Raw genomic sequence first — 10,539 nt, 5'->3', positions numbered from 1 at the left:
GGCTGTAGGCTCCCGAGGTGGAATATGAGGTGCTGCTCCTCCAGTGTGCGGGTGGCGTTGTTGTGACACTGGAGGAGGCCTAGGATGGACATGTCACCCAGGGAGTGGGAGGGAGAGTGAAAATGGTTTGCGACCGGAGGGTATTGTTGTTTGTTGCAAACAGAGTACAGATGCTCTACAAAACAGTCTCCGAGCCTCCGCTTGGTCTCACCGATGTAGGGGCTACATCGGGAGCAGCGGATGCAGTAGACCACATTGATGAATGTGTAGGTGGACCCCTGTCAAATGTGGAAGGTTTGTCTTGTGCCTTGAATGGAGGTGAAGAGTGAGGTGTAGGGGCAGGTGTAGCACTTCACCTACATGTCTTCCTGTGACACCACAATTCAGCTCTGATAGGTAGAAACAGATTGAAAGGGCCCTGTGTTGTCAGTTTTTATCCCCTGTTGCTGCTGCCTTTCACACACACATCTGCCCTTCTGCTGTCCATGCTCTCTTTGCACTGTTTGAAGAACTGCTGACCTCACGCTCTCTCCCTTGCTCTCCATGAAACTACTATCCCCATGTTGCTTCAGAAATACGGGGTTCTCCTCTCTCTCTCTCTTAGATACAATGACTGTCCACAGCTCCTCCTCTCTTCTGCTCTTCAAGTAGTTAAGAGCACTTTAACTGCAGACATTTGCAATGGCAGAAGTAATGGCTTTGTATTTATCTAGTATTTTAAAAGGAGCTTCTTTACAAGAGCCAATCAGGGAAAAAAATGTGTCGATAGAATGCTATTTTGCTAATGGCTTGCTATGGGACAATGTCCACTTGATGAGTGTATTGCAGAAAAGAGATTGAGAATTGACCCTCACACGTATGAAAAACATGTCAGAAAGAAACAAAATTTCAAAAACAAAATGGATTGATGTAAGTAATCAGCTATTGGTTAGCTTTACAAAAAAATTGTTGGATATCCTGAAACAGGGATGCTTTGCGTTATAATGAATTATGAGAATAAAATATTCATGTCTAATCTAATCAATTTATTTTTCAAGATGGGATGGAATCTAGAGTTTATTAAAGATTTATAACAATGAAAAATGCAATGTATAATTTTGTACATTTTCATATGAATCATTTCATTTATTTATTGAAAGACAGGAATCTGATAGTGTCTAAATCTGTTAAGATGATGTTAAATGCCTAGCAGTTAAGGGTATCAGCACAAACAAATGCTGTGAACTAATTAGTTAATGGCATTAAAATATGTATAAAGAAGAGTCAACCAGCAGGTTGGAAAATTAATGGTGTGTGGATGGTTGAAGTAAGACTGACTAGCAATTGTATGCAATGGACTCCGTCTAAAAGCATTTCACATCTAGCATACAACACTGCTCTCCCACCAGAGTTTGGATTTCAGCTGCATGAATGCATGAACCATAGATTGGAAGTGGAAGAGTTTAAAAGGTAAGTACGTGGTTTTGCCTCCTTTAACAGTTCATTATGAACTGCTGTAGAATGATTTGGCCTTGTTTTAGCAAGGTGACTTTGTCTTGGGAAACAAGGCCGGGAAAGTGACTAAGGTGTCAGTGGGGGAGCACTTTGGGGCCAGTGACCATAATTCTATTAGTTTTAAATTAGTTGTGGAAAAAGATAGACCTGACCTAAAAATTAAGTTCTAAACTGGAGGAATGCTAACTTTGACAGTATTAGGCAAGAACGTTCAAAAGTTGAATGGAGGCAGCTATTCACAGGTAAAGGGACGGCTGGAAAGTGGGAGGCCTTCAAAAATGAAATAATGAGAGTCCAGAGACAGTATGTTCCTGTTAGTGTGAAGGGCAAGGCTAGTAGGTGTAGGGAACACTGGATGGCTAGAGAAATTGAGGCTCTTGTCAAGAAACAGAAGGAGGCATATGACAGGTATGGACAGCTGGGATCAAGTGAATCCTGAGAGGAGTATAATCAAGAGGGAAATCAGGAGGGCAAAAAGGGGACATGAGATAGCTTTGGCAAATAGGGTTAAGGAGAATCCAAAGAGATTCTACAAACACATTAAGGGCAAAAGAGCAACTAGGGAGAGAACGGGGCCCCTTTAAGATCAACAAGTCTGCCTATGTGTGGAACCGCAGGTGACGGGTGATATACCGAATGAATATTTTGCATCAGTGTTAAGCAACGAGAAGGAAATGGAAGCTAGAGAACTTGGGGAAATAAATCGTGATATCTTGAAAAACATCTGTATTACAGAAGAGGTGGTGCTGGACATCTTAAAACACATAAAGGTAGATAAATTCCCGGAACATGATCAGGTGTACCCCAGAACTTTGTGTGAAGCTAGGAAAGTGATTGCTGGGGCCCTCACTGAGATATTTGTATTATCAATAGCCATAGAGGAGGTGCCATAAGACTGGAGGTTGGCTAATGTGGTGCCATTATTTAAGAACGGTAGTAAGCAAAAGCCAGGGAACTACAAGCTGGTGAGCTTGACGTCAGTGATGGGTAAGTTGCTGAAGAGGAGTCTGCGGGACAGGATTTACATGTATTTGGAAAGGCAACGACTGATTAGGGATAGTCAACATGGCTTTGCGCATGGGAAATCGTGTCTCACTGACTTGATTCCCGCCTATGTGTGGAACCGCAGGAGATGGGCAAGGTATTAAATGAGTATTTTGCATCAATGTTTACTGTGGAGAAGGATATGGAAGATATAGAATGTGGGGAAATAAATAGCGACATCTTGAAATATGTCCATATTACAGGAGGTGGTGGTACTGGATGGCTTAAAACACAAAGGTGGATAAAACCCGGGATCTGATCAGGTGTACCCTAGAACTTTGTGGGAAGCTAGGGAAATGATTGCTGGGCCCCTTACTGAGGTATTTGTATCATCAATAGCCATGGATGAGGTGCCACAAGACTGGAGGCTGGCTAACGTGGTGCCGTTATTTAAGAAAGGTAGTAAGGAAAAGCCAGGGAACTACAGACTGGTGAGCTTGACATCAGTGGTGGGTAAGTTGTTGAAGAGGATTCTGAGGGATAGGATTTACCAGTATTTGGAAAGGCAAGGACTGATTAGGGGATAATCAACATGGCTTTGTGCATGGGAAATCGTGTCTCACTAACTTGACTGAATTCTTTGAAGAAGTAACAAAGAGGATTGATGAGGGCAGAGCAGTGGACATTATCTACGTGGACTTCAGTAAGGGGCCCGAAAAGGTTCCTCATGGTAGACTGGTTAGCAAGGATAGATCATATGGAACATAAGGACAGCTAGCAATTTGGATACAAAATTGGCTCGAAGGTGAAGAGATAGGATGGTGGTGAGGGTTGCTTTTCGGACTGGAGGCCTGTGATCAGCAGTGTGTGTCAAGGATCGGTGCTGGGTCCACTGCTTTTTGTCATTTATGTAATTGATTTGGATGTGAATATAGGAGGAATGGTTAGTAAGTTTGCAGATAACATCAAAATTGGTGGTGTAGCAGACAGCAAAGAAAGTTACCTCAGAGTACAACGGGATCTTGATCAGATGGGCCGAGGAGTGGCAGATGGAATTTAATTTTGATAAATGTGAAGTGCTGCATTTTGGGGAAGCAAATCAGTGCAGGACTTACACACTTAATGGTAAAGCCCTGGGAAGTGTTGCTGAACAAAGTGACCTTGGAGTGCAGGTTCATACTTCCTTGAAAGTGGAGTTGCAGGTAGACAGGGTAGTGAAGATCTTTGGTATGCTTGCCTTTAATGGTCAGTACAGCATTGAGTATAGGAGTTGGGAGGTCATGTTGTGGCTGTACAGGACTTTGGTTAGGCCACTTTTGGGATACTGCATTCAATTCTGGTCTCCCTACTATAGGAAAGATGCTATTAAATTTGAAAGGGTTCAGAAAAGATTTACATGGATGTTGCAAGGGTTAGAGGGTTTGAGCTAAAGAGAGATGCTGAATAGCCTGGGGCTATTTTCCCTGGAGCATCGGAGGCTGAGGGGTTACCTTATAGAAGTTTATAAAATCATGAAGAGCATGGAGAAGGTGAATAGGCAAGGTCTTTTCCCCAGGGTAGGGCAAAACTAGAGGACATTGGTTTAAGGTGAGAGGGGAAAGATTTAAAAGGGAGCTAAGGGGCAACTTTTTCACGCAGAGGGTGGTGTGTGGATGGAATGAGCTGCCAGAGGAAGAGGAGGAGGCTGGTACAATTACAACATTTAAAAGGCATCCGGATGGGTTCATGAATAGGAAGGGTTTAGAAGGATATGGGCCAAATGCTGGCAAATGGGACTAGATCAGTTTAGGATATCTGGTCAGCATGGACGAGTTGGACTGAAGAGTCTGTTTCCGAGCTGTACATAGCTATGACTCTAAGAGTGCTGTGAAATGAAGATGTAGCTATCTTTTAAACAGCATGGTGGCTCATGGTTAGTACTGCTGCCTCACGGCGCCAGGGGCCTGGGTTCAATTCCACCCCGGGTAACTGCCTGCGTGGAGTTTGCACATTCTCCCCGTGTCTATGTGCGTTTCCTCTGGGTGCTCTGGTTTCCTCCCACAGTCCAAAAGATGTGCAGGCTAGGTGGTGGATTGGCCATGCTAAATTGCCTGTAGTGTTCAGCGATGTGTAGATTAGGTGGGTTGTAGGGGTTGGGTCTGGGTGGGATGCTTAGTGGGTTGGTGTGGACTTGTTGGGCCTAAGGGCCTGTTTCCACACTGTAGGGATTCTATGATCTATGATCTAATGTGTTTGCTAGACTTTTAATTCTGTCAACTGGTAAGTAAAAGATCAACATTGTGAATTTGGAACAGTCTTCAGATAAATTAAAAAAGTTTGTCTAATGGATAAAAGATATACTATACTTCATGATTGAAAAGATAGCCTAGTTTGAAAACAACGTATAAACGTTTCATATTTTCCCAGTATCATTGTGCATTTAGACCAGATATCTGTTATTGGGGGCAGAGGTGGGGGGGCGAAACAGTTAACAGTGGTCAGAAGGTTCAACTATACATAAATAACCCACTGCGTTAGAAACACCAGGCCAAAGCCTTTATGCAATGCAGCTAAGATTTTTAAGCTGCCCACTCTAGGCTCAGCCCGACTCCATTCCTGGTTTGGGCCTGCTGCCAACTTAAGTTTGGACACCCTCCAAGACCCTGCTGCCAGCAGTCTTGAGACACAGGTGGGATTACTACGACAAGATTAGTCCTCTTGCCTCATTCCCAACTTGACATGAAAATTTGGACCATGAAATGTTACATGGTGCGACACTGCGTTTAATTCATCGCATAATATTTTGCCATTTACAACATCATCCTCCTGGTACAGCACCTTCAGTATTCAGAGACCACTCTGTGTTTTAATATGATGTAGCACTTCATGGATGCAGTTTTGAGTGGCTCTGGGTCATTAGCAAAATTGTATTCAACCATGATCTGTAACTGCATGGCCTGGTATTACCTCCCGCTCCACCATTACCATCAAGCCAGGGGTTCAATGAATTCAATGAAGAGTGCAGGAGGACATTCCAGGAGCAGCATCATGCACACCTAAAAATGAGGTCTCAACCTGGTGAAGCTATAAAACAGGACTATGTGCTTACCAAAAGTAGAAGCAGCAAGTGATAGACAGAGCTAAGTAATCCCACAACCAACAGATCAAACCTAAGCTCTGTGTTTCTACACATCCAGTTGTGAATGGTGGTCGACAACTAAATACCTCATTGGAGGATGAGACTCCACAAGTATTCCCATCCTCAATGACGGGGATCTCAGCTCATCAAAGCAAAAGATAAGGCTGAAGTAATGGCATCTATCTCCAGCCAGAAGTGTGAAGTGGATGACCCATACGCAGCAGGATCTGGACAACTTCTAGGCTTTGGATGATCAATGGCAAGTACATTCATGCCACACTGGTGTCAGGCAATGACTATCTCCATTAAGAAAGAATCAAACCATCTCTGGTCATTTAAATACTGTGGCTACAAGAGCAGGTTAAACATAGGAAATTCTACCTGGAATTCTTCTGGAAACACCCAACTCTCCAAAGCCTGTCCACCAAGGTGCACAAGTCAAGAGTGTGATGGAATACTCTCCATTACCCTGGATGAAAGCAGCTCCAACAACATTTAAGAAACTCATCCAGGATAAAACAACCCATTTGACTGGCACCGCATCCTCAACCTTCAACATTCATTTCCTTTGCCACTGAAGCTCAGTAACAGAAGTGTGTACAATCTACAAGATGCACTGCAGCATCTCACCAAAGCTCCTTCGACAGCTTATTCCAAACTGTGACATCCACCATCTAAAAGGAGTAGGGCAGCAGACACAAGGGAACACCACCCCCTGCAAGTTCCCTTCTAAGGTACTCACCACCCTCATTGGAAATATATCACCGTTCCTTCAGTGTTGCTGGGTTAAAACTCCCTCCCTAAAAGCACTGTCATCCTACCAATACCACATGGACATGGACTCATCACTATAGACATAGATGTCATAGAATCCCTACGGTGTGGAAGCAGGCCATTTGGCCCATTGCATCCACACCGACCCTCCGAACAGCATCCCACCCAGACTCAGATCCCCTCCTCCACTCTATCCCTGTAACCCTCCGTTTCCCATGCTAATCGACCTAGCCTGCACATCCCTGGACACTATGGGCAATTTGGCATGGCCAATTCATCCTAACCTGCACATCACTGGACTGTGGGAGGAAACCGGAACACCCGGAAGAAGCCCATGCAGACACGGGGAGCACGTGCAAACTCCACACAGAGTCGCCCAAGACTGTAATTGAACCTGGGTCCCTGGCACGGTGAGGCAGCAGTGCTAACCACTGAGCCACCATGCCACCCAGTGAGCAACAGTGTTTGCCTTGCCAGTGATGCTCACTGTCCATGAAAAGAATATGTAATAGAAGATACAAACAATCATCATGTGGAGGTGCTGGTGTTGGACCAGGGTGGACAAAGTCAGAAGTCATGACACCAGGTTATGGTCCAACAGGTTCATTTAAAGTTGCAAGCTTTCGGAGTGCTGCTCCTTCGTCAGGTGAAGGAGCAGTGCTCAGAATGCTTGCAATTTTAAATAAACCTGTTGGACTACAACCTGGTGTAGTGAAACTTCAAACAATTACTGCATAGTTTACAAACACAAACCTTAATCAAATAGGAGAAATCCAGTGAGAGTCATATACCACAGGGTATGAAATCTATGCAAATAATAGCTATTTTCTACTGACTGAGTTACCTGAGAAACTGTGGGTGCTGAGACTGGCATAGTATGCTGTTGTTGCAGATGTAGCTGCTCTGCTTGCCCTTCAGTCACTGGTGTTAGGCCAGATGGTGGTGTCGTCGCCGCTTGTTCTGAAATGAACAGATGAACAAGGAAATTAACATGGCTGATTGATTGATTGATCTATTTATTGTCACATGTACCGAATACAGTGAAAAACTTTGTTTATGAGTGATACAGGCAGATGATAGTAAGCAAAAGGATATACAGATTAAAGAGACTTAGAGGCATACAGGTTACATTACACAGGGCGTGCGCTAGGCGAGATCAATGTTTGCAAGATCAGTGTTATTTGAGGCTAGAGAGTCCATTCATCAGTCTGATAATAGCTGGGAAGCTGCTGTTCCTGAACCTGCTCGTGCATGTGTTCAGGCTTTTATATCTTCTGCCTGACGGAAGAGGTTGCAGGAGAGCATTACCGGGGTGCGATAGGTCTTTGATGATGTTGGCAGCCTTTCTACGGCAGTGAACCTTGTAAATGGATTCCATGGATAGATGGTTGGCTTCCGTGATGGTCTGGGCTGTGCACACCACCTTCTGTAGTTTTTTATGGTCCTGGGCAGAGCAGTTGCTAAACCAGGCCGTTATGCACCCGGACAGTATGCTTTCAACGGTGCCTCTGTAGAAGTTGGTGAGGGACCTTATGGACATGCCAAATTTCCTGAGCCGCCTGAGGCATTGTTGTGCCGTCTTGACTATTGCATCTACATGGGAAGCGAAGGTTGTCAGTTATCGTCACTCCGAGGAACTTGATGCTCTTCACCGTCTCAATCTCAATTCCGTTGATGTAGATGGGGACAGGTTCTCCTCCTTTTTTTCTGAAGTCAATGATCAGTTCTTTAGTTTTGCCGATGTTGAGAGACAGATTGTTTTCGTTGCACCACGTCACCAAGCCCTCTATCTCCCTTCTGTAGTTTGACTCGTCGTCGTTAGATATCTGTCCCACTACAGTGGTGTCATCAGTGAACTGTAGATGGCGTTCGTTTGGAATTTGGCAACACAGTCGTAAGTGTACAGGGAGTACAGTAGGGGGCTGAGGATGCTTCCTTGGGGGGCTCCAGTGTTGAGTGTTATTGTGGAGGAGGTACAGTTACCTATCTTCACTGGCTTTAAACGGGTATTACTTATGGGCAGAGTATGTAGCCGAATGTAATTTTGATTCCCCACTTGGAACTTAGTGCTACTTTTGTATCTCTTCAACATTCTATACTAAATTTTGGCATTCCCATGCATCATACAGAGATCTGCAATCTAAAAAATGTAGACATAATAATGGAACAGCTGAAAATGATAAATCAGTTTTATATCAGTATCAGGGAAAACCTTCGAAGGTGAACCTTTGACAGAATATAATTTGTTTGAAGATAGTACCATGAATTCAGAAAGAGGACAACAATGCTGGTGCTTTGTTTTTGAAGACATTATTGATTAGATGTATAGCAATGAAGCAACTTTAACTATTTTTGACAGACTCCCCCTGCCTGCTTGCATGCTCACTGAAGGAGTTCCTTTATTTCTAAAAGTAGATAAATTTTGCAGAGTCCCAGAATGCAAGTGATCAATCCACATTCATTTCTGACGCTGCGGGATGAGTGGATGGAGAGTCCCTTTCACGAAGTTGGATCCCAATAACATGCCACCCTTTGTGTTCAGCATTGCTTTTGTGATAATGATGAAAAATAAGACCTGTGATGTTCTAATTGTTCATTTTACAATATATTTCAGCAGCTGTATTCAGCAGTCAGTCACCAAGTGGAAAATGCCTAAATCCCCAGAAGACGTTCCAATCCAAAGAACTCAACCTTGTCAAAGACATTGTGATATTCCCACTCTCAGGTCTCCTTTGCTGTGTCACTATTTTCTCATTGTCTTGTGAGGTTCACAACTTTTAACCCCTTTCCAAGATTCTCTTCAACAATCTCAAAGTTACTAATAACTGATCTTTGGCTCAGAGTGGATCAACTGAGCCCGCAGTGCAAGTTTCTTAATCCTCACCTCACTCCAAGAACAGTGTGTGCTACAAGGTGTCTTGCAGAGGAGAAGGCCAGATTGGCAAAAAGGGAAAGAAGAAAAGCAGGACAAAGCTAACCTGGTACCATGCCTTCAGTCTATTATCAATCATCAGTAATTCGATAGAAGGAATTTTCAACTATGAAGCAGCACTTGCTCAGTAATAGCCCACTCACTGATGCTCAGTTTGGGTTCCTCCAGGGCCACTAAGATCTTGATCTTGGCCTCGTTACAGCCTTGGTTCAAACATGGACACAACAGGTGAATTCCAGAGGTGAGGTGAGAGTGACAGCTCTTGGCATCAAGGCTGCAGTCGACCAAATGCTAAATATGTGGAGCTTGCTATGACAGGGAGTGCTTGAAGGGAAAACACGTACCAAGTTTCTGTACTTAACAAGAACTACTATTTGCATAAATAATTATATTCTAACCACAATAAAAAACTGTTGACATGTAAGCCTACTAGCTAAAACTCTAACCCCTTTCTAAACACTCCCCTCCAAAATACACATTCAAAACTGTTGTTATGGATGGAGGGAAAAAAAATGGAAAAACGCAGTCTAATGGGACCATTCCTCAAGATTCGACGGAGGGATTCCAATTGTTTTCCAAGTCCTTTAGTTCTTCAAACTTTTCCTCTGGGCTATTTCTCTTCTTCATGGGAGGTACAGAATGACTCATTCAAAAATGATGAAGTCTCTGACTTATTGGTTAAAAACAACAGTTGACAGCAATCGGTGAGAGAAAACAACAGGCTTTCTTTAGCTTCAGCGATTTTCCACTAGAAAGAGAGAAGTGGAGATAGAGGAATAGAGGTGGAGAGAGAGAGCATCAGAGAGAAAGAAAAAAAGAGAAGTACACTATTTCCTGTTCTAGAGATAGTAGGAACTGCAGATGCTGGAGAATCTGAGATAACAAGGTGTAGAGCTGGATGAATTCAGCAGGCCAAGCAGCATCAGAGGAGCAGGAAGGCTGACGTTTTGGGCCTAGACCCTTCTTCAGAAATGGGGGAGGGGAAGGGGGCTCGGAAATAAATAGGGAGAGGGAGGAGGCGGATAGAAGATGGATAGAGGAGAAGAAAGGTGGAGAGGAGACAGACAGGTCAAAGAGGCGGGGATGGAGCCCGTAAAGGTGAGTGTAGGTGGGGAGGTAGGGAGGATGGACAGGTCAAGGAGGCGGGATGAAGTTAGTAGGTAGGAGATGGGAGGAGGGGATAGGTGGGAGGAAGGACAGGTTAGGGAGGCGGGGACAAGCTGGGCTGGTTTTTGGA

The 10,539-nt window shown here is 44.1% G+C and overlaps 1 protein-coding gene across 1 annotated transcript in view; it reads right to left on the bottom strand.

Moving 5' to 3' along the window:
• LOC109925716 (POU domain, class 6, transcription factor 1-like) overlaps positions 1-10,539 on the bottom strand; it is a 66,587-nt gene that overhangs the window by 50,642 nt on the left and 5,406 nt on the right. The window contains exon 2 of the mRNA XM_048618835.1: positions 7,215-7,330. Within this exon, the coding sequence (XP_048474792.1) occupies positions 7,215-7,330 (116 nt within the window). The remainder of the gene's footprint in view (positions 1-7,214; positions 7,331-10,539) is intronic.

This window comes from Rhincodon typus, chromosome 41, assembly GCF_021869965.1.
Source record: "Rhincodon typus isolate 14 chromosome 41, sRhiTyp1.1, whole genome shotgun sequence".
NCBI lineage: Eukaryota > Metazoa > Chordata > Chondrichthyes > Orectolobiformes > Rhincodontidae > Rhincodon > Rhincodon typus.
The sequence above is the reverse complement of the archived record's forward strand: the minus strand, read 5'-3'. Positions and strand labels throughout refer to the sequence as shown.